The 24,627-nt window shown below is 33.8% G+C and overlaps 1 protein-coding gene across 1 annotated transcript in view; it reads right to left on the bottom strand.

Moving 5' to 3' along the window:
- Positions 1 to 2,071: 2,071 nt before the first annotated feature.
- The window catches only part of LOC147079936 (sodium/potassium/calcium exchanger 5-like), a 36,071-nt gene continuing 13,515 nt past the window's right edge, over positions 2,072 to 24,627 (bottom strand). The window contains exons 4-9 of the mRNA XM_085945918.1: positions 24,303 to 24,473; positions 21,445 to 21,670; positions 12,179 to 12,316; positions 9,907 to 10,122; positions 3,678 to 3,779; positions 2,072 to 2,675 (exon numbers count right to left, since the gene is read on the bottom strand). Coding sequence (XP_085802044.1) covers positions 2,347 to 2,675; positions 3,678 to 3,779; positions 9,907 to 10,122; positions 12,179 to 12,316; positions 21,445 to 21,670; positions 24,303 to 24,473 — 1,182 coding nt within the window. The 3' untranslated portion in view covers positions 2,072 to 2,346. The remainder of the gene's footprint in view (positions 2,676 to 3,677; positions 3,780 to 9,906; positions 10,123 to 12,178; positions 12,317 to 21,444; positions 21,671 to 24,302; positions 24,474 to 24,627) is intronic.

The following is a 24,627-nucleotide window of genomic DNA, read 5'->3' as shown; positions in this document are numbered from 1 at the left end:
AAAAATATAATTATCGTCCTTTTGGATTAGCGATTTCGATATTATGTTACTTAATGCATTGGAAAATACAATACACCACAGCAGTATTTTTCAACCTTTTTGAGTTATTTTGAGTTTGAGCTACACACTTAAACACTAATTAGTATTTCGCAAAAAACCAAAATTGGTAAATTAAAAAGTTTTGCTTGAAATAATTATACATTAGCACTTATTATAGTTTACGGGAAAAAATTAGGAAACACCCGAGTTATATACTCGACACATTTTTTGCGCTTCTAACATGATCGATCTCAGCACGGCAGGTAAAATTCCTGCCAGTGTTAGCGCAATTCGATGGTTACTTTTGCCATATATAAAAAAAGCTTTAAATCTAGGTAAACACTATACACATATATTTATAATAAACCACTTCTTTCATTCGAAAGACTAATTCATAGGATTTTGAGAATGTAACATACCATATAATGAGCATACATAACTTGAAAACACCTCAGATGCCTAAGAAAAAATTATATTTGAAAAAAAATACGAAACTCGACGGGATTTGAACCCGTACAACCATTGGTGTCGCGCCGATCTATGCATTAACCAATTATGCTACGAGCCTCCTATCTGATGACGACAATTTAAACTAGTAGGCTATACATGAAATGCTTATCAAATTCCGTTATTATTGACTATCAATTTTTGTGTATTAAATCAAGGAATATTAATTAGGTACCTTAATTACTAACCGACGCCTGGCTCTCGCCAAATATTTTTCTATTAACTAAAAATAGTCAATAATAACGCAATTTGATAAGCATTTCGTGTATTTTACCTACTGATTTAAATTGTCGTCATCAGATAGGAGGCTCGTAGCAAAATTGGATAATGTAGAGATTGGCGCGACACCAATTATTATAGGTACCGGTTCAAATCCCGTCGAGTTTCGTATTTTTTTTTCAATTATATTTTTTTCTAGTGGGTAGATATTATATATCTGAGGTATTTTCAAGTTATGTATGTTCAACATAAATTTATATTACAAAGTATATATTATCATATTACACCACTATCCATGCATATACCTACTACGGTTAATTTGGTGCCTATGAGATGAGATTTTGCTTAAGATGTCTTTAAACTCTCTCTCAAACATTAATTATTGACAGATACGTGTTTGCCATAGTATGTCTGAAGTTGTCATTAATTCAATGTAAAAAAATTTATTAAGAATTTTGGGTTAATATTGCATTGATTCTTTATGTGAGGATCGCTTATGTAAATAGGGTGATCGACTTATTGAACAAACAATATTGGTCAACATTGTTTGTTAAGATATACGCACATTTAATATATTTGTAAAGTGTTATATTTAAATTTCGGTATCGTATAATCAGTGGCGATGGGTGGAGGTAAGCTGTTAAGATCCGCCATAAATAGTGGACATTAAAAGTTGTCAGTCACACGTATTTGTTTTCATTTAAATAAGACTACAATTTACAAATGGTGTTGGTTAGTTTTTAAAATTCAATTGAAACCTGCGAAACCAAGCCATAATAGATAATAGTCAAAAATACTCGTCTATCTATAAATAGGCTTACCATACGTCCCGGTTTGACCGGGATTTTCCCGGTTTCACACATTGGTCACGGCGTCCCGGCCGGCTTGGCATATTGTCCCGGCTGTTCCGCGTATGAATGATTGTCAATAATAAATTGTCATGATTGACCGTAGTAGCGTATATGTGATGAGACAGAGGGAAAGGGTGCGAAAAAAGTACATTCCAGCGAGAAGTGCGGACTGGTACAATAAATAAATAAAATAATTGTAATTTCTGCCGCAGAAGGTCTGCATTCTTTTTTTGTAGATACTTAAAAATAATTTTTGGTGGTTAAATTTGTTTCTTTGCCATATATCCCGTTCCTGTCCCGGTTTAGAGTTTCATAATTATGGTAAGCCTATCTAAAATTATACAATTAAATCATAGATACCTTTGGATATTTTATAGATGGAATAATATTTTTTACCTATTATAGTTTGGTTATGCAGTGCTTAATGAATTAAAAAAAATGAACCAACAATAAATATGAGGAATGTATATTTTTAATCGAAGAAAAACAAATAAGGATGAATGAAAAAGTATGGACAATTTTGTTGTACCGCCCAAAGTATACCAAAACTATTGTGACTTTGTGTAGGCAGTGTTTAATTGTTTTTTTAAACTAATCAACACCATTTGTAAATTATTGTAGTCTTCGTTCAATAAAAACAAATACGTATAACTAACAAAGTTTAATGTGCACTATTTATGGCGAATCTAAACAGTCTACCTCCACCCTTCGCTACTGGTATAAGTAGTTACTAGCATGGTGGAAAACCTAAGTCCACCAATACACCAGATTCGAGCAAAATAGCGACCGTGATGAATACGAAATATAGAGTCAAAATTGTCGCCCCTGTGACTTTTTTCAGCTCGAATTTCCCGATTGTCAGCACAATGTAGAGACAGGCAATGGCGAAAAACAGCGATAAGATTACGTAGTCTAGACCAGACGACTCCACTGGGATGAAGGCATCCTTGCCTTCGCTTACGAGCTGCATGCATTTTATAAACCAAGGTATTCCGAGAGAAAATAGAATGGCGAGTGAATTTGCGCCAAGAGAATTCGATACACCCATCCCTCCTTCGCCTGAAATTAATATAACACACATTCTTTAACAACTGAAAAAGTAAATCGTCATAGTGACCCGTATACTAATTTATTTATTGGTCATGAAATCCAGTAGAAAAATTTGAAAATAGCCGATAAACTGGATTATTTGTTAGTTTAACCTAACCTAACCTAACCTAACATAACCTAACCATACCTAACCCAACCTAACCTAAACTAACCCAAACTAACAAATAATCCAGTATATCGGGTATTTTCAAAATGTGTTTTCCGCTGTATTCCGTATAACCGAACAGTACCGAATATCGTTCTGGACAAATTATTAAATATGGCGTTCCGGTGCGTGAATTATTAATAAAAAGTAATTAAATTTACTCACTTTATATATACACTAAAACTTGGTTATTACGAGGAAGATGGGACCGACTGGATTTGCTCGTTATAAGCATTACTCTTTATATCGTTATATAACATTTGTCGCGCCACGTTCTATTTAAGCATAAATTGGGTGAAGCCTGCAGAGCACCTACCATCCGAAGTCAGTCTCGGGTACCGTACCTACATGGAAAGCCCTAAACAGACTGAGAACTATGGTAGGGCGCACCCGAAACAACATGGTGAAGTGGGGGTTCCCCGATGACCAAATCTGCGAGTGCGGTGAAATAAAAGCACGGAGCACCTATTTTCATGCAAGGCTTGCCCAGTAAGCTGCAATTTCGACGAGATCCTACAAGCCGAGGAAAATGGTGTTGCCTTCGTTAATTTCTGGAGCGACACATTGCAGCTATTGAAGACCCAACACGACGAATAAGAAGTATTTACCTTATCGATATTGGTTCAATGGAATGCATCGCATCTGTTTACGACATTGGAAACCCAATTTTGTTGCCATTGCTGTGTGTTTTTCATAGTAAGTTAAGGTTATATCGATTCTCTGTGTACCGCCTTATAAATCTCTAAATTTGATGAACTTATTCAATAATTTATTATACATTTGTTTATAGAAATGTCATAGCTAACCTTTTCTTGACATGATAAATATCGAGCAGGCCTCTGGCAAGCATCCTCCAAAGGCCAAAAATGTCATCCCCATGATCGAATCCGGTATTCCAAATATTCTACCTGGAATAAAAACAATTAACGAAAATTGTACGTACCTACATAATAATATAATATACAGACATCTCGACTAGCGCAAACGATAAAAAGGGGAACCGATACAATTTTAATTTTATATACCTAAGTATAATTTTACATAATATACATCTGTATACGTTGAAAAAAAATCGTAATCCAACGTACGCCACTGAGAGTAGGTACTTAATATCATGTTTTCTTTTTCGTATAAGTGCAATAGTAGATAATATTTATCTAAACACACTGTAAAGTACCAGTTTTTTTACAATAATCGAAAAAACTAGGTAGGTATATACCCACCTAAGTGTTTATATCTTATCAACAATAATTACATGCAAATTAGGTAACAATACTAGTAAGTATACTAACATAATAAGTATGTCAAAATAAAAGAAAATATTCTGATAAAACATTTTATATTATGTTGTTCAAGTAAGTAAATAATGCTATATTATGTTTTTTTTTCGACCATGTCCGATCCTAATAAGATCATATGGCCCTCCACAGAGTAGAGGTTTGTATTAACAGATTTTGTTTTTACGAGAAATGGATGTCAGCCACTTGCTCAACCTAATTGTTCCATACTCTGACTCATATAGAAATTAAAAACCAATTTGTGTACTTGAAAGACCCAGGATTCAAACCTGGGACCCACGACGCTATAGGCCGACGCTTAAGCCAACTAAAAAACACTTCATAAATCGGAAATCTGGTACCTACATTCTAAATCCATATTATCACAAACCAAATTAATTTCGTGGTCCTGCTTTTTATTTTACTTGTTTCATTGAAAATACAGAATGGTATGAAATTAAACGTAATACTTTAGCAATAGGCAGCGTAAAAAAGGTGATTATAAGTGAATAGGTATTTACTAAGGAAGACGTTGGAAGACTGGTGATGTCCATTAGTTGCGAAGGGTGGAGGTAGACTGTTAAGATCCGACATGAATAGTGCACATTCAACTTTGTCAGTCATTCGTATTTGATTTATTGAACTAAGGCTACAATTTACAGATGGTATTGGTTAGTTTTTTAAAATCAATTAAAACTTGCCTAAACCAAACCATAATAGTTTTATTATGTTATGGACGATACGTACTTTTCCATTCATACTTATTTATTATCGCTGAATTATTAACACATAATTATTATTACACATGTTGGTTAGTTTTTTTAAAATTCATTAAGCCCTCCCTAAGCCAAACCATAGTAGATAAGAAATATTATTCTATCTATAAAATATACCTACAAAATTTTAACTATTATCTATTATGGCTTGGTGTTCGTAGTGTTTAATTGAATTTAAAAAAATCTAACCAACACCGTCTGTAAATTGTAGACTTAGTTCAATTAAAACAAATACGTAAGACTGACAAAGTTTATCGTCATCTATTTGTGTGCTAATCTTAACAGCCTACCTCCACCCTTCGCCACGGATATTCATATACTCCAACTGAAAAGCGGACGTGAGGTATTTACAATTTAGGTACCTATACCGCAACAATGGTTTCAGAGACAGGCGCTCTCCCATCACTGCTACCCAATGGTACAGTAGTGGAATCAGACGTCTGGCGAAAATCACACTTTTTTTCAATTAGTGTTTGATCTCTGTATCTATTGTCTAAGGTTTGATCCATTTTGAGCATATGAGTTAGGTTAAGGGGGAGAGACAGAGAACCTAGCGGAAAAATACGAAGCTTGCAATTTGAGATTTTTTAATTATATACATTATATATATTTATTAATACATATGTATCTCAAAACATTGAAAAGATTTTTTTTTAATTCAAATATAAACTTACAATTGTAAAAAAAAAAATGTGAATTCGTTGTAGGGTCATATCTTATTATTACATTATTATATTATGGTCATATTTATTATTAAAATTTAGTTTAATAAGTTTTCAATTTTTAACTGTTTATATTTATTTATTTAGATCGCTTTAATATTTTTTATATTTATTTTAAAAAACATCGATTTTTATTAAAATATAAATGTGTATAACTTGAAATTCTTTTTATTTATATCAAAATTTATTTTAGGTATGGTCCCAATATTAAAACTCGGTTCTCTGCTGGCATGCCTCTCCCCCTTAAAAGAATGTCAGAAAATCATTTCTTGTAAAAAAGGTCCCCTAGTATAATTCATAGATGTTCATACTATGTTACCTAATGATGCCAACTTTTTTATTATTATTTACCTACTATATATAGGTATACATCGAAACGCGCAATATATTTGATAATAATAATATGAGCATTCGCAAATAGTAAATATTACATTTATTCGAACATGATTGTGTAGAATGTATATTATTATTCAAAGTATACCGACATCTATATAATATAATATGCATAAGGAACATTGCTGAAAGAGGGTGCAGTACCATTAAAAAATATATATTGTTGTCTATCATCGCATTCGTACCACCAATTTTGGGAGGATTTGTTTGCAATATCGCTAATCAACAAATCCTATGTGTAACCCCTTTGGTTTCTGTGGGTTGATTTTGATTTTTTAGAAATATGGGTGCATCTATTCTATACACAAGACTGCTTTCCGCCGCTATCTAGAGTAGGAAAGTATCCAAGTCTTAGCACTTATTGTAACAATTACAATAAGTTAGTTGTAATTATTGTTACAATAAATATTATGTTTTAAAAGCACCTCTCTTGGCTGTGATAAATTTTAGAGTGAGATAGACAGTTTTGACAATTCATACGGCTAAATTTTTGTAATTGTTACAATAAGTGTTAATATTTCGATACTTTCCTACCCTAGTTAGCTGCCGTAAAGGCCGAAGGCAGTCTTGTGTATATAATAGATGCGCAGGTGTGGCTAACATGTCGATCGCAAAGCAATACATTTTCGGTCAATCACTTTCCAAATAAATATAAATAATTATTTACAAAACATTGCAATTTTAATTTTGAAAAATATGACATAAAAATTTTAAAATGTTATGGTTGACTGTTTTTTTCCTTATTGAATAACACGTACCTACGTACTGGTAAATATCATATGCTATATCAGTGGCGAAGGGTGACTTTTGGAAAGAGGTAAGCTGTGGAGATCAGAGAAAAAGAGCACACTTGTCAGGTAACTTACGGGAAATACGAAGATAATACTTACGATATTACTACTGATGAATAGGTGCACACTAATGACAACGACACACTGGTCATAGGTTTCACCGCTGAATTTGTCAAATTATTTAATTCACTTATGGCAGTAGAATTCCACGCATACTTTCTTTACCAAACAATACGCATCGTCAACCAAAAAGTTTGTTTAATGTATAACTGCCAGTTAAAAACAAATATTTATCATTTATAAATTGTTGTGAAAATGTCTAATATAAGTTTTTTTGCTGTATTCAAATCTAAATGAACCCTTGGAAGGTCAAGCTTTGATAATTTTTAAATGCAATCGTTCAAAATGCACATTCACAGTAACACAATGAATTTTGTATTATAAAATAAACCTTTACCACCGCTTTGACATGTCAAAATGACATAAACTGTGAATAGCATGTTATGTTTGTCTATGACTGAAGTAACCTAAATAATAATCGCGAATTAATACAATATTTATTTTTAATAACAATTTATAAATTATATGTGATCGAACACAATAGTTATTATTTTTTTTAATCATCCTTATTATTTATTATTTACTTTTAAAGATAAGCAAAGACAATAAACAAATCAACATTTCGAATAAGCTTGTCTGTTAACGCTTCCGAGTCTCGAACAAAAACGCAGACATGCATGAAGTTGGCAACTGAATTGCGGTAGAAAATTCGGCTTGGATTATCGTTGAAATAATTCTAAAAATAGCACTCAAGTTGGACGTTCCGTCATTTATTTTTGATTCGAAACATGACTAAATTAAAAGCTCTACTTATAAATAACGACGATAGATGGCAATCAATATTTTTATTATAACCTACAATGTCCTTCAATATAGATATTTATTTATATAAATTAAATACTTGAAAATAGAAGGTAAGCTTTAAATAATCGCTTAGTATGGAGCCTTCGCCACTGTGCTATATCATATATAAATATCATCTATCATCATCATATTGTCAATTGTTTGAGTTATGTACGCCTGCGACGATTTATTTTAGTATAATACGTAGGTACCTATATCAATCACACAGTGAATAAAATAATGATAAAAACCTGAAATCCAAATAAAATTAAGATTTTCATCTGCGGCCAATAATTGTCCGACACGGGAAAATTCGACACCCCGGCAGATAGATTATTATTTTAATATGTCACTTGATCAGTAAGGCCCGTTTCAGACGGGACACCGGTGTCGCGCTCGTATATAATAAGGAGGCCTTTGTATTCGAATATAGGAGCCTTTGTATTATGTTTATAAACGCCCCAGAGCTAATGAGTCAACGCGTTTCCGGTACACTTTTCCGTCGGCGCTACATTCTCAAGCCGCCGATACACTAGTTTTTATTACCGCAGCTAGTTTTATGTTCTAATTTATAACGCGAAATTATGCGTTGACTCATTAGCTATGGGGCGTTCATAAACATAATACAAAAGTCCCTTTATTCGAATACAAAGGCCTCCTACACAGAACAGATAATAAATAGAATACCGATAGGCTATATTCAAAACGCCGCATGGTGAAGCAGGCTTTTGAATGTGTGAGTGTCCTACGAAAATGAAGCACGCATTATGCACGTGCAATAGTGTGTGTAAAACACCAACATTAAATGAGCGTAAATGCATAAACCGAGAGCAGTTTTGAGTATTCGACGTAAAACGTATTCTTGGCACGTGTGTAAGTTTAACCCGGTTTCTTCCTTACTCGAGTCGCTTACCTGCTATCGCCTTACCCGTTGTGTATTTCAGTTCCCATTATTTCTGAGTTCCCTGGCCTCCTATATTATATCGAGCGCGACACCGGTGCCCCGTTTAAAACGGGCCTAAAAGCATATTATTATGCCCAACCCACTATACCTATATCTACTGTATGTAAATCAATTACGTACACGTACCTACTGTAGCTTTGTACTTTTCTTGTAGGACGCTGTGTTTGATTTTTGCAAAAGTCAATCTGATTGCAAAGGTTATAATATTTTAATCTGTGTTTCTTTCTATCTTATTTGTTTATCAATCAAGAAGAATAATAATCAGGCGATGAGCACATACTGGATCCAAGTGTAGGTATATGATATTACTAAATTTACTTCAAAAGAGAACATGCGATTGTAAATAATTATACACAATTATTTTCGATATTTTGCAAATGAACCTGTTCTTCCAACGGACACATCCATGACCCCCACAAGGGGGGGGGGCTGACAGGGCTCTAGCCTAGGGGCCCGGGCTCAGGGGAGCCCTGGCGTGGCGGGTCGACCAGATAAAAGAGATAAACATACATCTCAAATTTCCTCTAATAGTGATATAATATTCGCCGTTATTGCCATTTTTAAATATATGGTTGCGCGATGCAATTTTTGATTGTCTTGTGTTGATACTCAACAATCCCAAAATTCGGTGTGTTAAAAATTTGCTAAAAATACGTTGAATTTTATTGACCTCAAACACCATCTAGAAAACGCCGCTGTAAGGCGTCAGAGTGCATTTAATCTTAGCGATAGGTAGGGTGGCCATGGACACATTACTATTCCAAAAATAAAAAAAACGATTCGGTTGGTCGATGGTGTGCGTGCGGATGTTCAGCCTTACTAGTGCTACTAATTACCTGGCAGTCGGTGTGCCCGTGGGCTGACAAAGGTATACGTATTCGTACGCATACAATCCACGAACCGAATCATTCTTATGTTTTACTGTACTTATTATATTAAATAATATATTTTCGTGTCTCTAGGGAGGATTTTTATCAGTTCATTGGTGGGTAATATTTCATGTGAAGCAGTTACATTTATTAGCTACCGACATAATATTATATTATCAAGCAATTTCATGTATCTACAAATGTGTATGTGGTAGTATTGTGTTGAAGAAAGAACTAATTTTAATCGTAGATGTCACTTGTACCCCTTGTACCCTCAGCCCCTCAATTAGTAATAAATAACGCGGTGGCAACGGGATTGTCGATAGCAACGAGGTCTCACCGATTGTGGTCATCATCCAAGAGACGAAGTATGAATTGACTCCTATCCAAATGATGCACATGATGAAGGTTAAGGGATAGGCTCGCCGGAACGTGATCGGCGAGGGGATTGTGCACATCAGAACGAAATTGAGAGGCCAGGTCGTCACGAACCAAATCTGCATTAGTATGTTCGCCTCCCGAGGATACCTCCACAAACTGTCGACAATTATATTATCTGTAACAAAAAAACAAAAAATTAAAGCTCTCTTCATATAAATTCTATAAAATAACCATTAGGATATATGCGGAAAATGTGTAACGGAAAAGCGACAACCGAGTAGGGTAGTTATATCGAAAGAAAATTATCGATACCTACAAAGGCATTAAAGCCGACTGGAAATTGGCCACGTATGAGCTCGTTCACCGCCTTATTGATACAAAGCCTGAAGATATTCTTTCCTTATGATAATGACAATAAAATGAATTTCCCGACTCGTTTTCTTCTGGGTATGCTATCAATGCAATCCCTGTCTACCCGAAGAGTGATTGTTCTTTTAGAGCATTTCTTTTTACTTCTTCGTGGGTTCATTTACAATCCGTATATACTGGCAAATATTAATTTTCATGTTCCCACCAATATCGCTCGTAGCTCCACGGTCTTCAAGATACCTCGTCGCAGGACAGATGGTATGTTTCATGATGCTGTGTATCGTGCAATTAGCTTATTTGATGGCACCATAAAGGTTGATTTGTTTTTTTATTGACTATATAATGTTTGTGGACGTATTAAATAGGCTAAATTTATAATTGTATAAATTATCATATTTCATTAATATGTACACATGCTGTCTTTTTATTGTTATTTGTAATTAAGATATTTTTATACATTTGTATTTATTAAGTATTATGGCGCATTGGCCAATAGCTGTAATGCCATAATACTCTTTTTATAAATAAATAAATATATTTTTGCACAAGCATATTTCTCAAACGAGTGGTCCTACTGTTCAGCTATAAACTCAGATCTCAGATTGGTAGGCCTTTTCTCGTTTCGAATTGAATAATAAAAAATCCGCAAATCAAATATTTAATCTAATGTATTGTCAGTGTTATTTATTCTCGAATTCTTAAAATTGTTTTACGCATCATTGAGCTATTCATTACGTTTGTGAAAGATGTTTTAATATTAGTGTAACACAATCACTGCTGACCTTTTAATCACCTTTCAATGACCACATTTAAATAACACGTTAATTATATCTAATGGCCAATTACTCCAAACGCGCCAGTCGCGGTGTTAGCACTAAATGAGATTAAAAAAATAAGATAAATCATCTATCAAAATCAAACCATTCCCTATGTCAAGACAGTCGGAAATATCGATTTACAATTGCATTTTAAAATTTGTGTTTCATACACTAATTATATTAACTCTAACTCTAACTCTAAAAATAAATGCTCCTACATTGAACTAAAGACACTTTATATAACGATGATAGGGTATCCATAGACAACAGCGCGAGAAGTAGGACCAGAACTACGTTAAAGTGCCCACCACCACCCGTCATATATGCACAGCCGTGGATATGCACGGCCGCTTTCTATGATCGTTGTCGGAAAGTTTCCGTAAGTAACGGCTTGTATCTGTAGTAGGCAATCGTATCCGGAAATTTTAACGTAAACAGTTCACCGCAGGACACTTATTCGTGCGCCGCAGTACGTGAAACATGAGTTCGTGTAACATTTAATCAAATGACTAGTTCTTCGTTGAACATTTGACCGTAAAGTATATTTGTACGTATGCTTCAACATGTGGCGAATTTATGAGATGTCTTTACTAGGTTAGGTTAGGGTTAATATAATTGGAACAGTACTATTTGAAAATTATCGCCGCATTTTGTAAGATACGTACAAATGTATTCCACGGTGAAATGTTCAACGAAGAACTCGCCATTTGATAAAATGTTATACGAACTAATGTTTCACGTACTGCGGCGCACGAATAAGTGTCCCACCATGATCTGTATACGTACAACTTACATGTAACCGTAGGCAATGGCTCGTTCCATCAACTTTTCGATCTGCAATCGAATGTTTTACCACTGTCCCATTCCCCAACTTCAAATTGGCGAAAATATCTCCTGTTGTTGAATGTAAAAATTGAGGCGAGAATTTGATCACTATTTATAACTTCTTTGGTCTGGTTCTTCGTATGATCGCTATCGCAAATCTGCAGTCTGAATGGCTACACCCGACCATAATTAATTCAGGTAAATTAATAAAGTTCTTACCTGGGCTATTTGTCAAAGAAGCCCTGTTATACTCTTCTCTTCTGATACTCGCTCTTATCAATGAATGGGAGACTCGCTGAGTGTATCTGTTTTCGGACTCGACAGATTCCTCTTCAGATTTTTCATCAACTGCGGTTTCTGTGGTGATAATAAAAATTAGAAGCTTAGTTACATATACTTTAAAACTTAAAAATTACCCATGAGTTATATCAATCTTTACAGACCAATGGGCGTGGCGAAGGGTGGCGGTAGGCTGTTAAGATCCGCCATAAATAGTGCACATTAAACTTTGTCAGCCATACGTATTTGTTTTCATTGAAATAAGACTACATTGTATAGATATTGTTGGTTAGTTTTAATTCAAACACGGGGGAAATGGTTTCTTGTGATTTCACAGTGAGGCGATCGTGTTCCTTGGGATGGGTCTGGTTCCGTCTATTTTTAAGGTAGGTATGGCTCTTGCGACTATGATCAAATTAATAAATAGCATGTTTATTCTGAAAAAATCTCTTTTTAATATCTACATTTTATCGTGGGTCACATGTTCGAATCCTGGGTCTGGCAAATACACATATCATTTTTCAATTTGTGTTTGAGTCAGAGTATGGAACTAGTAGATTAAGCAAGTAGCTAACATCCATTTCTTGTAAAAACAAAAATATATTGAATGGAACATTAGATCTTATTAGGATCAGACATGGTATAAAATATGTAATTCAATAACAGACCACATGGCACAATTAAAGGAGTGGTGAATTAACAGAAACACCCAGGTTGAAGAAAATAATATACTGCTACATTATGTATTGTAATTCACTAGGAATTGAACCCGGAACCTGCGAAATGAGAAGCAAGTGATTTACGCATTGGACAATGAGTGTCGTCTCAATATTTTGTCCTGAAACTTGTACGTATGCAGTTCGCCGTATCACCTTCACCGTGAAACGTTGTATCGGAAGTATATGGTCGTATATTAAAGACCGTCCAACCTCGTTATGTCGTATAGTACCTACTGACATACAATGCATGTCTAAATAAAATACGGTTCTTGTCGGTTTACACTTTACACTTTACATGAAGCCAGCAGCAAACATATTTTGAAAATAGCCGATATACCGGATTATTTGTTAAGTTAGGTTAGGTTAGGTTTTCATTATAAATTCATGAATTTTGCCAAAATCAGCTATGAAAATTGAATTAATGTTCATAATTAATATAATAAAATTGGAGACCGTATGTACAGTATACAGCTCTTTCCGATAAGAACCCTCACGGTGAACTGTGCCACGGTGAAATGTTTTACGTACAATTTACATGTAATCCCTCAATATATATTTAAATATATAATTAGGTAAAATGTATAGTTACTACGTACGTATGCCTTTGTAATAGAAAATTACAAGTTCTATCATATAACAAAACCGCTCTTAGTAATAAAATAACCTTTAAATTATTGTATTCAATAATATCTACTTTTCAAGATCGATTTTGTTTGACATGGTTTTTGACCTATTGATAAACTATCAATCTTAGACCTCTCTTGAACATCTGGTATAATAAAATAATTATTTGTATTTATCAAACAACATTAAAATAGAAAAATCTAATGCGAGTTTTATAATTAATTTTAATATATTGCAATATTATTATGATGCAATAAATTATTTTGTATAATATTTAGGAATTCCAAGCATAAAAACAAATTAATATTATCTTATTATAGTTATTCGCAGATATGCAATCTAGTTGGTAGGTACCTACCTACGTAGTCGATAAATACCAGCCAATGTTTACTAAAATACTGTTGTACCTACAACCTACAATATATTATTAATAATATTATAATTTCATATGCTGTCACCAAATTAATTATTATTGGCCACACTATTCAAATGTCTGTAAACATTTTGTCCTAACACAAATCTAAAATTTGAAATTAACACACGTCCACTATAATACCAAACATTATTTTCATAAAATAAATGTAGTTTTTTAAAGTCTATCTACGTAGTATGCGCAAAATTACGTGCTATCCTCCGATGAAATACTATCTTTTCCCCAAACATGGCCATACTGGACTGGTCAATATTTTTGCACATGTTTTATACAACATTTAGATAGTTATTATACAATGCTCATTTGTTCACGGACATAGTATATATTTTGGTCTGGACTCTGGACCAACTTTCAGAATACACGAATGTGTGTTAGTTGTCGAATTTTAATTACACGGTGTTATAAATCGTGTCCGGAAACTTGTACGTATGCAGTTCGCCGTATTCTTCAACGTGAAATGTTGTATCGGAAATATATGGCCTATATTATATATTTGGGTCGTATAGTACTGACATCAAATTCATGTCTACGGTTCTGGTTTACGGTCGGTTTACACTTTACAGGAAGCCAGCAGCAAACAAATTTTGAAAATAGCCGATATACTGGATTATTTTTTAGGTTAGATTAGGTTAGGTTAGGTTAGGGTTTCAATCTTGTATTCTTGAATTTTGCCAAAATCAGCTATGAAGATTGAATTAATGTTCATATGGAATCTAACAAAATTGGAGACCGTATCTATAGCATACGGTCATCTCTTTCCAACAGAAAGCTCACGGCGAACTGTTCCATGGTGAATTTACATGTAACCGTTATAAATAAGACACATTGGTTGATTGTATCGTCTGATTATTAAGTCTTGCTACGACTTACGCGAAAAATAAATAATATTCCAAAGTATCTTACAAAGTATTGTATTTTAGTTGGTACGAGTATTGTACGACAACATCTTCTTGGCTACATGAAGGAAGGCGCTGTTGTCGACTAAATGGGAGGAGCTTGTTAGTTTATAATGGAAGTGCGGTTAAAAATGGTAGGAGCATGTTAGTTCACAGTTTTCACACGTAGCCAAGAAGATGTTGTCAGAGAGTAGGTACAGTTGGGTTTCGGAAATTTCCCGTCAGGAATTCTCGAGAAATTTTCGAGATTTTCAATCCCGCATCACGAGAATTGAAATATTTAACATTTCGGGAAATCCCGAATCTCAAGAATCTTTTCTCGGAAATCGGGATTTCTTTATTATCAAATATTAATTGAAAAACAATTTTTCTATATTATGAAAAATGTAGACAGAAAACATAAAACGTTCACAGACTGATTTATTTAAGACAGTTAAGCCAACTTCGACTCAAAATGAGCGCATTTTTTCAACGTCAGGGAATTTTGTATCTCAAAAACGTACGCGATTGCCAGACGCAGCGATTGACAGTCTGTGTTTTTTGAAATTCTATTTTAATAAGTAATGTTTTGAATTATTTTTGTTTTCCTACTTCTTTTTGTTTGTCTTCTTAATGAATAAAACAATCATATTTTTTTTGAATTTGTCTGTTTTTACACTGATTTTAGGATTTTTACAGGTTTTTTTTTTAAATTTCCCGATATTTCGAGAATTCTCGAGAATTGTTTTCTGAAAATCCCGAATCTCGAGAATTCAAAATATCATCATTTCGGGAAATCCCGAATCTCGAGATTAAGATTTTCTCGGGAAATACCCTACTCTACAAGTAGGTACCTAATAAACATTTTACCACAGTACATGGAAATTTATGTGTTTAAGTATATTACGTGTTTACTTTTGAATATCTAATCCACAACATACCAATTTCAGATACATTTGAAGCTTATTGAAATTTCTGGAAAAATATAATGAAATGATCGCTATTGATTAGCGACCTAATAAAAATAAATTATGTTTCAATGTAGAATGGATGGAAACCAACATTTTTCATCCAAGACGGAACGCATGGACACAACCTGTGTGAAGAAGTCTTAAGAGAGTATAATATGCCTTTATATTCAATAAGTATTGAACATACACAACTTTAAAAAAAATGTTAGTATCTATAACATAGTAAGTTTTTATTAACATCATTAATAATGTTTATTTCGAACATTTGCCACCACCTAAATCCTACCGCCCGAGTGTTTCTAACCCTCCCTCTCCTAACACCCCCGCTTGGCGCGGTCCTGTAAATACTTACCGCAGAACATTTTGGGTTCTCTGGTATGTTACAAAATGATCGTGTGATCGCGTTTACACCAGAATATAAAAATTACTTATATTATGTTCAGGGATGGCGAATAATTTTTTACTATCTGGCGTGCCGAACAGTTTTTCATAGGGAAAAAGTTAAAAATAGTTATAAGAATTCTATTTAAAAAGTTCAAAATCTATAATTGAGTTCATTAATATTACTGTAATTGTAATACCTACTTAGTTTGATTCTGTACGCATAAATTGGCGCCAGAATTGCTCCGATAAGATCAGACATTCTCTCGCTAGAGTGGTCTCAAGCATTGTAAAATAATTGTAAATCGATCAAAATCAAAGGTTCGCGGCATGGCTTCCCTCGCCGCCTGGTGAGGTCAGTGCGATAATATGATCTGTGACACATAAAACCTAAGGACTGGCCGATGCAATTTAAATTAAACATAATGCCTATTGCTTGAAGACTATCTGATCTGTCTGTCATTTATGCATTAATTTCGTGGTTTCCGTTTGCGCATCGATTGGTAGGTATATATTATTGGTATAAATATTATTAAAAAACAAAGATAATACCCATGGCTATGTTATCATTATTTTTTTAATATTATTATAATAATTTATTATTATATAAATTAAGTATCATATTACATTTTTCGTATGTAAGTTTATAATTAACTATTTCTTTTATTCAACGAATAATTCACAAGATTTAAGAATGTACCATTCTAATTATTGAACATACATCATTTTGAAAAACAATCCTGAGAAAATATATTATAACCAATAGAAAAAATCTTTTTGAAAAAAGTAAGACAACCCCGGCAGGGAATCGAACCTTTCATCTCCTGGGTTTTTCCCCGTCCGTGCATTATCCTCTATGCTACAGTGTGACATACTTATTGCGACAAATTTTAACTATTGGCCTTTTTAATACCTCTGAGAAAATATATTATAACCAATAGAAAAAATCTTTTTGAAAAAAGTAAGACCCCACCCCGATAGGGAATCGAACCCTGCATCTCCTGGGTTTACGCCCCGCCCCGTCCGTGCATTATCCTCTATGCTACAAGGTGACATACTAATTGCGACAAAATTTAACTATTGGCCTTTTTAATACATACTCATCAGCGCTCTTCTAAATCAAGCTACTTTGGCAATCGGTTTTTGTTTATTAAATCAAAACTAACTGACGTCGCGAATTTCTCCAATAACTATTTCTTTTATTCAACGAATAATTCACGAGATGTAAGAATGCACCATTCTAATTATTGAACATACATAATTTTGAAAAATGTATCTATTGTTAAGATTTTTTTTATGGTAGATGATCAAATCATACATAAATGTAATCAAAACATTTACTTTTATAATGTTTACTTACCTCCACTAATAAATCACAGCCGGCTAGGTACTTAGTGATAATTGTATTGTATTACAATTTATTGTTGTATTATAGTATTATACATTTATGGCAACGGAGAAAAATGCTTTTATCATTCACATATTATCGCTAATATTCCGTCACAAATATATTACTTTTATATCTCAAGTATAAAAAAATGTGATAATCTGTCCTCTTTTCATTATCAATCTGTGTTACTAGTGCATTGCAATATTAAATTTATGGTCTGACTGAAATGCCAAGATAAATTTGTTTAAATATAATACGGGGAAAAGTCTTTCATCTTGTAGATGTAGATATAATAAAGTAAACTTTATGATGTTAGCGTCACTATTTTAAAGAATTTATGATCGCGATTAACGTTCTTCATAATTTCCATGAAATGACTTTATGCAAATTTTGATTAATCTCTTAACAAAGGCGTCACATGATTAATGTCACAGCGTTAAATATAAATTGTATCAATACACGTGTATGAGCACATATTTATTTCATCACAGACCGCTGAAGAGAATTGTGAACAAATTACCTAATGGAAAATCAATAAATAAATTAGTACCTCCCATTAAGGCTATACTTCAGCTGAGGCATGGTCTAAAAAGATCGTGACTAGGTGATGCGCGGATTGTGCAAATGACGCGAGCCGAACGAAATATAATTTGTCATACAAATTCAACATGCGTCCTTTTAATGTTATGTTTATTATTATATTCGTAATAATAATAGTATGTTCATTGACATGTTTTCTTTTCTAAGTACATGCGGAACGTTTTTTAGTCATCTTTACACGATTTAAGAATATATTCCTCCTCCGCCATCACAAAACAAATTGACGTGCAAACAGGTCGACTATCGTTCTCCGACTGGCGACGACTGCGAAATTTCGTTCCACATACTGTTGAAAATTATTTGCAAGGGGGGATATGCTCAGCGTAGGTCAAAATGGAGCTAACCTAACCTAACCGAAAAAATATCTTTTTTTTCAAACGGTACATGTTCAAACACGCGCGTTATCATGATCTGACTCCCTACTTCAGTTTTATTTTGTCAATTTATGGCTACGGCCGTATGTTGTAGCTTAACCACTGGGGAATGCCAAAAGAAATGACAAAAAAAAACACTACTTTATTCTTAGGTCAATAATTATTATAACGCAATCATTATTCGTAGGATGTTTATCACATTTAAATGGTCAAAGACATAGCTTATAATCATTATCTTTAGAATTATCTTCAAATGTTTTAATCTTGCCCATTTTTTGAATAATAAAATGCCTAATTCTTGTCAAATTTGGGATCACAGAGATTATCAATATAATTTTTTATCGTACATATTTCACTATAATAATGTCGACATAAATTATACTGATGGTTTTATAAATGCGTTTAAAAATTAATAAATGTAAAAAATCTTAACACCACTGCACATTTATGTACTTACTGAAATATGACTATATTCTAAAACATTAGAGCGAGAGGTTTAAAAGAATACTATTTTATGTAATAAAAATACTTTATGCAGTCATCAAATGTTTAAAATAAATATAAATGATAATAAGGCTTCAAAATTATATAAATAGATTATCTATAACGTTTAAGGAATGTCCAGGATCATGCTTTGAAAATAGAATAAAAGCTCCATTTTGACCCACGCTGAGCACGTCCGCCCTTAATTAAATATTTCAGAATTCTTCCATTACCTATCTACTTAAAATTTGTGTTTACTGATTTTTAACAAATATACCTGTAACTGTCAGCATTTTTATTAATCGGCGAAATTAAAATATCTATTTTTCCATAGTATCAATTTATACGACTGCAATAATAAATTCCCAGCTACTCGGATATCCACTGACGCAAATGCCATTTTAGTCGCTGACTCGATCAATATAATTATTTACTAAGTTATAATGAAAAGAATATTACGTTTTGACCGTATAAATAAGCGAATAATATTTCATCTAGAGGTAACTCGAATATAAGTTCCCGGGCTGTTTGAATCTCATTCTCCGTATAGTCCCGCACATCTCATTGTACCGAGATGCAGACTTCGGACCCGTATCATAAGTATTGTAACATGACTAGGTACTATAACATACCATTGTACCGACTGTTTAGGCCGCAAATAAAACTCGCTCCTGCATCCATCTTCGACTTCTCCATCATCATCCACCACACCATGGCTACCACATTGGTATCCCACATCGAACCCCACATATCTAATCAATTCTCATAGTATTAATACTATCGACCGAAGGTACTTGATGGAATTTGAATTTAAATTCTAATGGATTTAGGTTTTGAACTATTCCATTTGAGTCGTTTTTTGCGACCCGGATTTTGCCTTTCGGCATCTTCAGGCGCTGTGTATACTCACCAAATGCAAACACACACTGACAACGAACACTCTTAACTCTAACTTATATAATAAATCAATACAATAAAGTAGGTAAAAACTCTATTACCTACCTATCAAGTCAAGGGTTACAATAAAAATATAACAAACAAATTAAGACTAGTTGGAGTGTTAGTAAAAACCCCCTATCTTATTAACAATAATACACTCGATAATCATATTATAATAAATCGTCAAAATCTAATAATAGATCATTATTACTTGTAAACAATAAAAATACTACAATCAAGAGGTGTAAAATCATTCAAGATAGAATGATCAACTTAGCTTTCCTAGTAGCCCGTTGCTATATCCTATATCTAACTCAAATGGAATAGTACAAAACTTAAATCCATTAGAATTTAAATTCTCGTAGAATTTTTTTACCATGTCCGATACTAATAAGATCGTATTAATATAATAGTATTTTTGGTTTGTATTAACAGATTTTGTTTATACTCTGACTCGTAAACAATATGTGTACTACCCAGATCCAGGATTCGAGCCTGATACCCACGACGTTATAGACCGACGCTTAAGCCGCGCATCCATCGTGGGCCGTTAATAGTAGATATTATCGTAGACCCTTTAAATTTATCATTTATAATCAATATGGATTGATTACAATTCTAAAAAAACAACAAAAACCACCCGCAATTACCGGAAGAATAAATTCTGAATGTTTTTAAGGCACCTATGTAAGCATGGCCCCCACATCCTGAAGCGGGCCCCCAGGTTAGGATTTTTGGCGGGCCCCCCTACCTATAGCTAAGAATAAAGGCAATGTGACGCTCTACAACAGCAAAATCAAATTACAAATGGTGTACGCGTAAAATTAATGTGTATATTTTGTATTTTTTTGTATATTTTAATACATCCGTTTGAATTATGGAGTTGTCGAGTATTGAAACACAATTAAAAATTGTATCGTACAACCAAATAATTAAATAATAAAATTAATGAAGGAAAATAGCGACTATTTTTTACTAGTGATGCAAATTTGTGATGTGTGTTTATCTCACTTATCTGGTCGACTCGCCTTGCCGCTATGCTGTAACTCGGGACATTGAAGTCACTTGAAAATTACGTCATATTATGACATTATTGTGACGCATATGTCTACCCTACCTGACTGAGTCATAAATTCTTCCAGAAATTTACTAATAGTATCATTAACAAAAAATGTCCCCATACACAAATAAGTGTGTGGGCATAGTAATATATGTGGTGGGCATGCGCATTGGGTGCCTTGCTTCGATACGTATATTGCGCATACGTCACAATGCCATCATTTTGCAAGTGCCTTCAATGTCCCGAGTTACAGCAATGTACTAAGGTACAGTTACCCCCTTTGTGGGTGCCATGACCTTAATACCCAAACAGTATGTGTACTAACAAATTAAATAATATTATAGTGAACATATTTACTATTGTCGACTTTGAAACCTCCGCCAAGTTTCAGGAGCCTCTTGGCGAGGTCGAAGATTTTCTTGTTGTTGAACATGAAAAAGAAGTAACTGATGTAGAGACAAAGCAGGATGGTCGCTTCGTACCACTCGATTCGGTTGTCCCAAGTCATGGACACGAGAACTGCCACGTTGACGCTATATATAATACAATCCCTCGTCACTGGCCACCTTAATATCTTTATAGCCTGGAAGAAGAAGTGTTTTATTAGAGACAGATCAATTGCTCAGAGATTGACGCAGCAATTTTGACAACATAACATTTTCTTAAACCGAGCCCATGTCGACATATTAGCCGGCTCTCACATCAAAACTCGTCTTGCCTAAAACGTGTAAAATACATCGATTTCCTCATTCATCAATTGACAAGTTATATCCTTCTCGGTCACATACAAACACCTACGAATTGGTCATTCCTATACAGGCTCGCCGATCACCGTATTCAAAAATCTATAAGTTTTGAAGGCTACGCGCGACTGTCGCTAGGTAGATAGATGTGCGCGGTCTTCTCAAGCAACACTGGATCTCAGTTCTCGGAAGATTTGTTCGGCACACGAGACAAGTTTGGATGTGAGAGGCGGCTTGTTACATCTTCCGGGGCCAGATTTACCAAAGACCTAAACGGGCTATACCTTAGGGTTCTCGAAAACTAGAAAAATGAATTTAATTACTGATGTTATTATATACCAAAATAACACTGCCAAGGAAATATAATTTGTGGGTGTATCAAATAATATACAAAACTTTTTCAAAAGTTTTTAAAACTTGACCATGCGTCAACATACAATTAAATATTAATAATATAATATAAAATAAACAAACAAACATTTTTTTTTAATTACGTTTTAATAAGAAATAACTTGGGACCCCTTCAAGTGTAAATTCGGCGCCCCATCTTCCCGTAAATACATTAACATGGCATAGAAACATTTTAAATGTAATAAATTTCTGGGATGTTTTCCTTCCTGGCGTTCGGCTAGAGGTGTATGAATGCAAACGCCACTCTTAGTGTGTCGAAAATGGATCTGTTTTGCTGAGAGCAAAGGTTTCTCAGAGTAAAAAGGGGTGATAGTGTACTAAGACTATGCCAGTTGTGACGTCCAGAGATATCAAATCGGATATTGGATCTTGCCGAAAGTACCGTCATTACATCTTTAATAAGGCTTACACTTTACAGTGTGAATGTAGCTTTTGGTCGTATGCTTCATTTTATTGTTAAATCTTTAGAACAACTCGTAATTTTCAATGACAATAATTCAAAGTAAATTAAAATAAATTAAAGGAAGCGCTCGAAATTGATGATTTTACGAACAGGAACGTTCGATAATTTTTTCCAAATATTAATGTTAGTTCGATATTTTTATTATACTTACATAGGTACCTACAGTAAAATTATCAAACACACATCTTTACTACGTCATTTATATATAATTAATAGAAATGCAATAACCGCCGCATATATTGGGTCAGGCAAAGTGCATTAGCGCCGCAGGCAAAACAATCACATTTCTTCAGGATAGACACACATACTGTCAAAAATGAACACATATTTGAAATTTTATCGTGAATGTATCAATTTTATGTCCATATAGGTACTTGTGTCCTTCCCTGGTTTCGTAATTACCATAGTAGAACATATAACAGTAATGACAATCTGTTTAGAGCAGTGGTTCTCATTTGCGGCCACCAGAGGATTTTGCTGTGGCCACCAACATTATTTTCAGTATTTATTTTAATTAACTGGGCTAACGTTAAATATACGTAATTGGAAATGAGTCCTGACCAAGTACTTAAAAACCATTTTAATAATAGCACGGTTGAAAAGTTTTGGTCGAAGTTATACGTTGACCAAAAATCAAGTCAATTCTTTATTACTTTATTAATTTGTGGATTTTTCCTGCTAATGTATACCGTGAAAGATCATTCAGTGTAATGTACTTCATAAAAAAACAAATATCGAAGCCAGTAAAGTTGACAACTGTAAAGCAGCCATGCGGCTCGCATTGGAAAAAGGTAGTATTGAGGAATTTCTATTTGCATTATTTTTAAATAAATAGATATGTGCTGAAATGTTCAAATGTATTTTATTAAATGGACTTGTCTATAAATAAATTGATCCATTTTTTTAGTAAATAAAGTTTAGCTTTAATTTTTTCAATCACGACAAAAGTGAAATTTGGTGCGGCCATCAGACGTTTCCATAGAACTGTCAATGTCAATTGTGCGGCCACAGTTCAATTTCACGTGAGAGCCACTGGTTTAGAGGGGATTCCATTTTATAAGAAATTAGCAATCGAAGACCTCATTGTTAATATTATAGGTATTTTAATTCCCAAGTCATGACAAAAAAAGTGTTTGTTTAGGGGACACACCAATATTGTTATTCGTTGACGGCCGAAATTTAGTAGATACTGAAATCGCAGAGGATATCGCAATCTTTAAAGCAAACAAAGTATGTACTAGCAAAGTAACACAAAAGCTCGTAGAAATAATGTCGTAACATGTTATAAATATTATATTTATAGATAAATTTTCTTTTAATATATAAGACATTTTATATGTAATTATTTATTTTTTTAATAATGCAAAACCGGAACAAAGTTATTAATTGTTAATGGGACGCAGCAATAGTCCAGAGGATTTCATGAACCCGAGCTGCGTTCTGGTATGCTCCAATCCATTTCGAGCCCTGATTAAAAATAAATAACTATATTTTGTTCTGGAAGTGGACTTCATATTCACTGATATATATTATGTGAACTTAATAAAGAGACAAGAAACCCCTAAATCGTTTATTGAAAGAGTACATTAATTACTTACGCGTTTAGCTGCTATTCCCCCGACTGCACCAACCCCAAGAGTATTAAATAATGATGACCCGACGATCGTGCCAAGTCCTAGATCTGACTCTGTGATAAATGTGCTCACAATGTTGACAAAAAGTTCTGGACATGACGTTGCGACAGCCATGAACGTCGCCGCCGCTACATCCTGGAAAAGAAGATTGTATTAGTGAACAATTACTTGTATTTATAATATACCGCAACCGTAGAAGAAAGCCAACCTTTTCAAGGACATGCAGAATAAACCCTCATTAAATTTTAATATATTCTACCATACACATTAATAATATTCCAGTTCGGAC

Source organism: Rhyacophila brunnea, unplaced genomic scaffold (genome assembly GCF_057557595.1).
Source record: "Rhyacophila brunnea isolate RB1 unplaced genomic scaffold, BYU_Rbru_1.0 scaffold_1, whole genome shotgun sequence".
Classification (NCBI taxonomy): domain Eukaryota; kingdom Metazoa; phylum Arthropoda; class Insecta; order Trichoptera; family Rhyacophilidae; genus Rhyacophila; species Rhyacophila brunnea.
The sequence above is the reverse complement of the archived record's forward strand: the minus strand, read 5'-3'. Positions and strand labels throughout refer to the sequence as shown.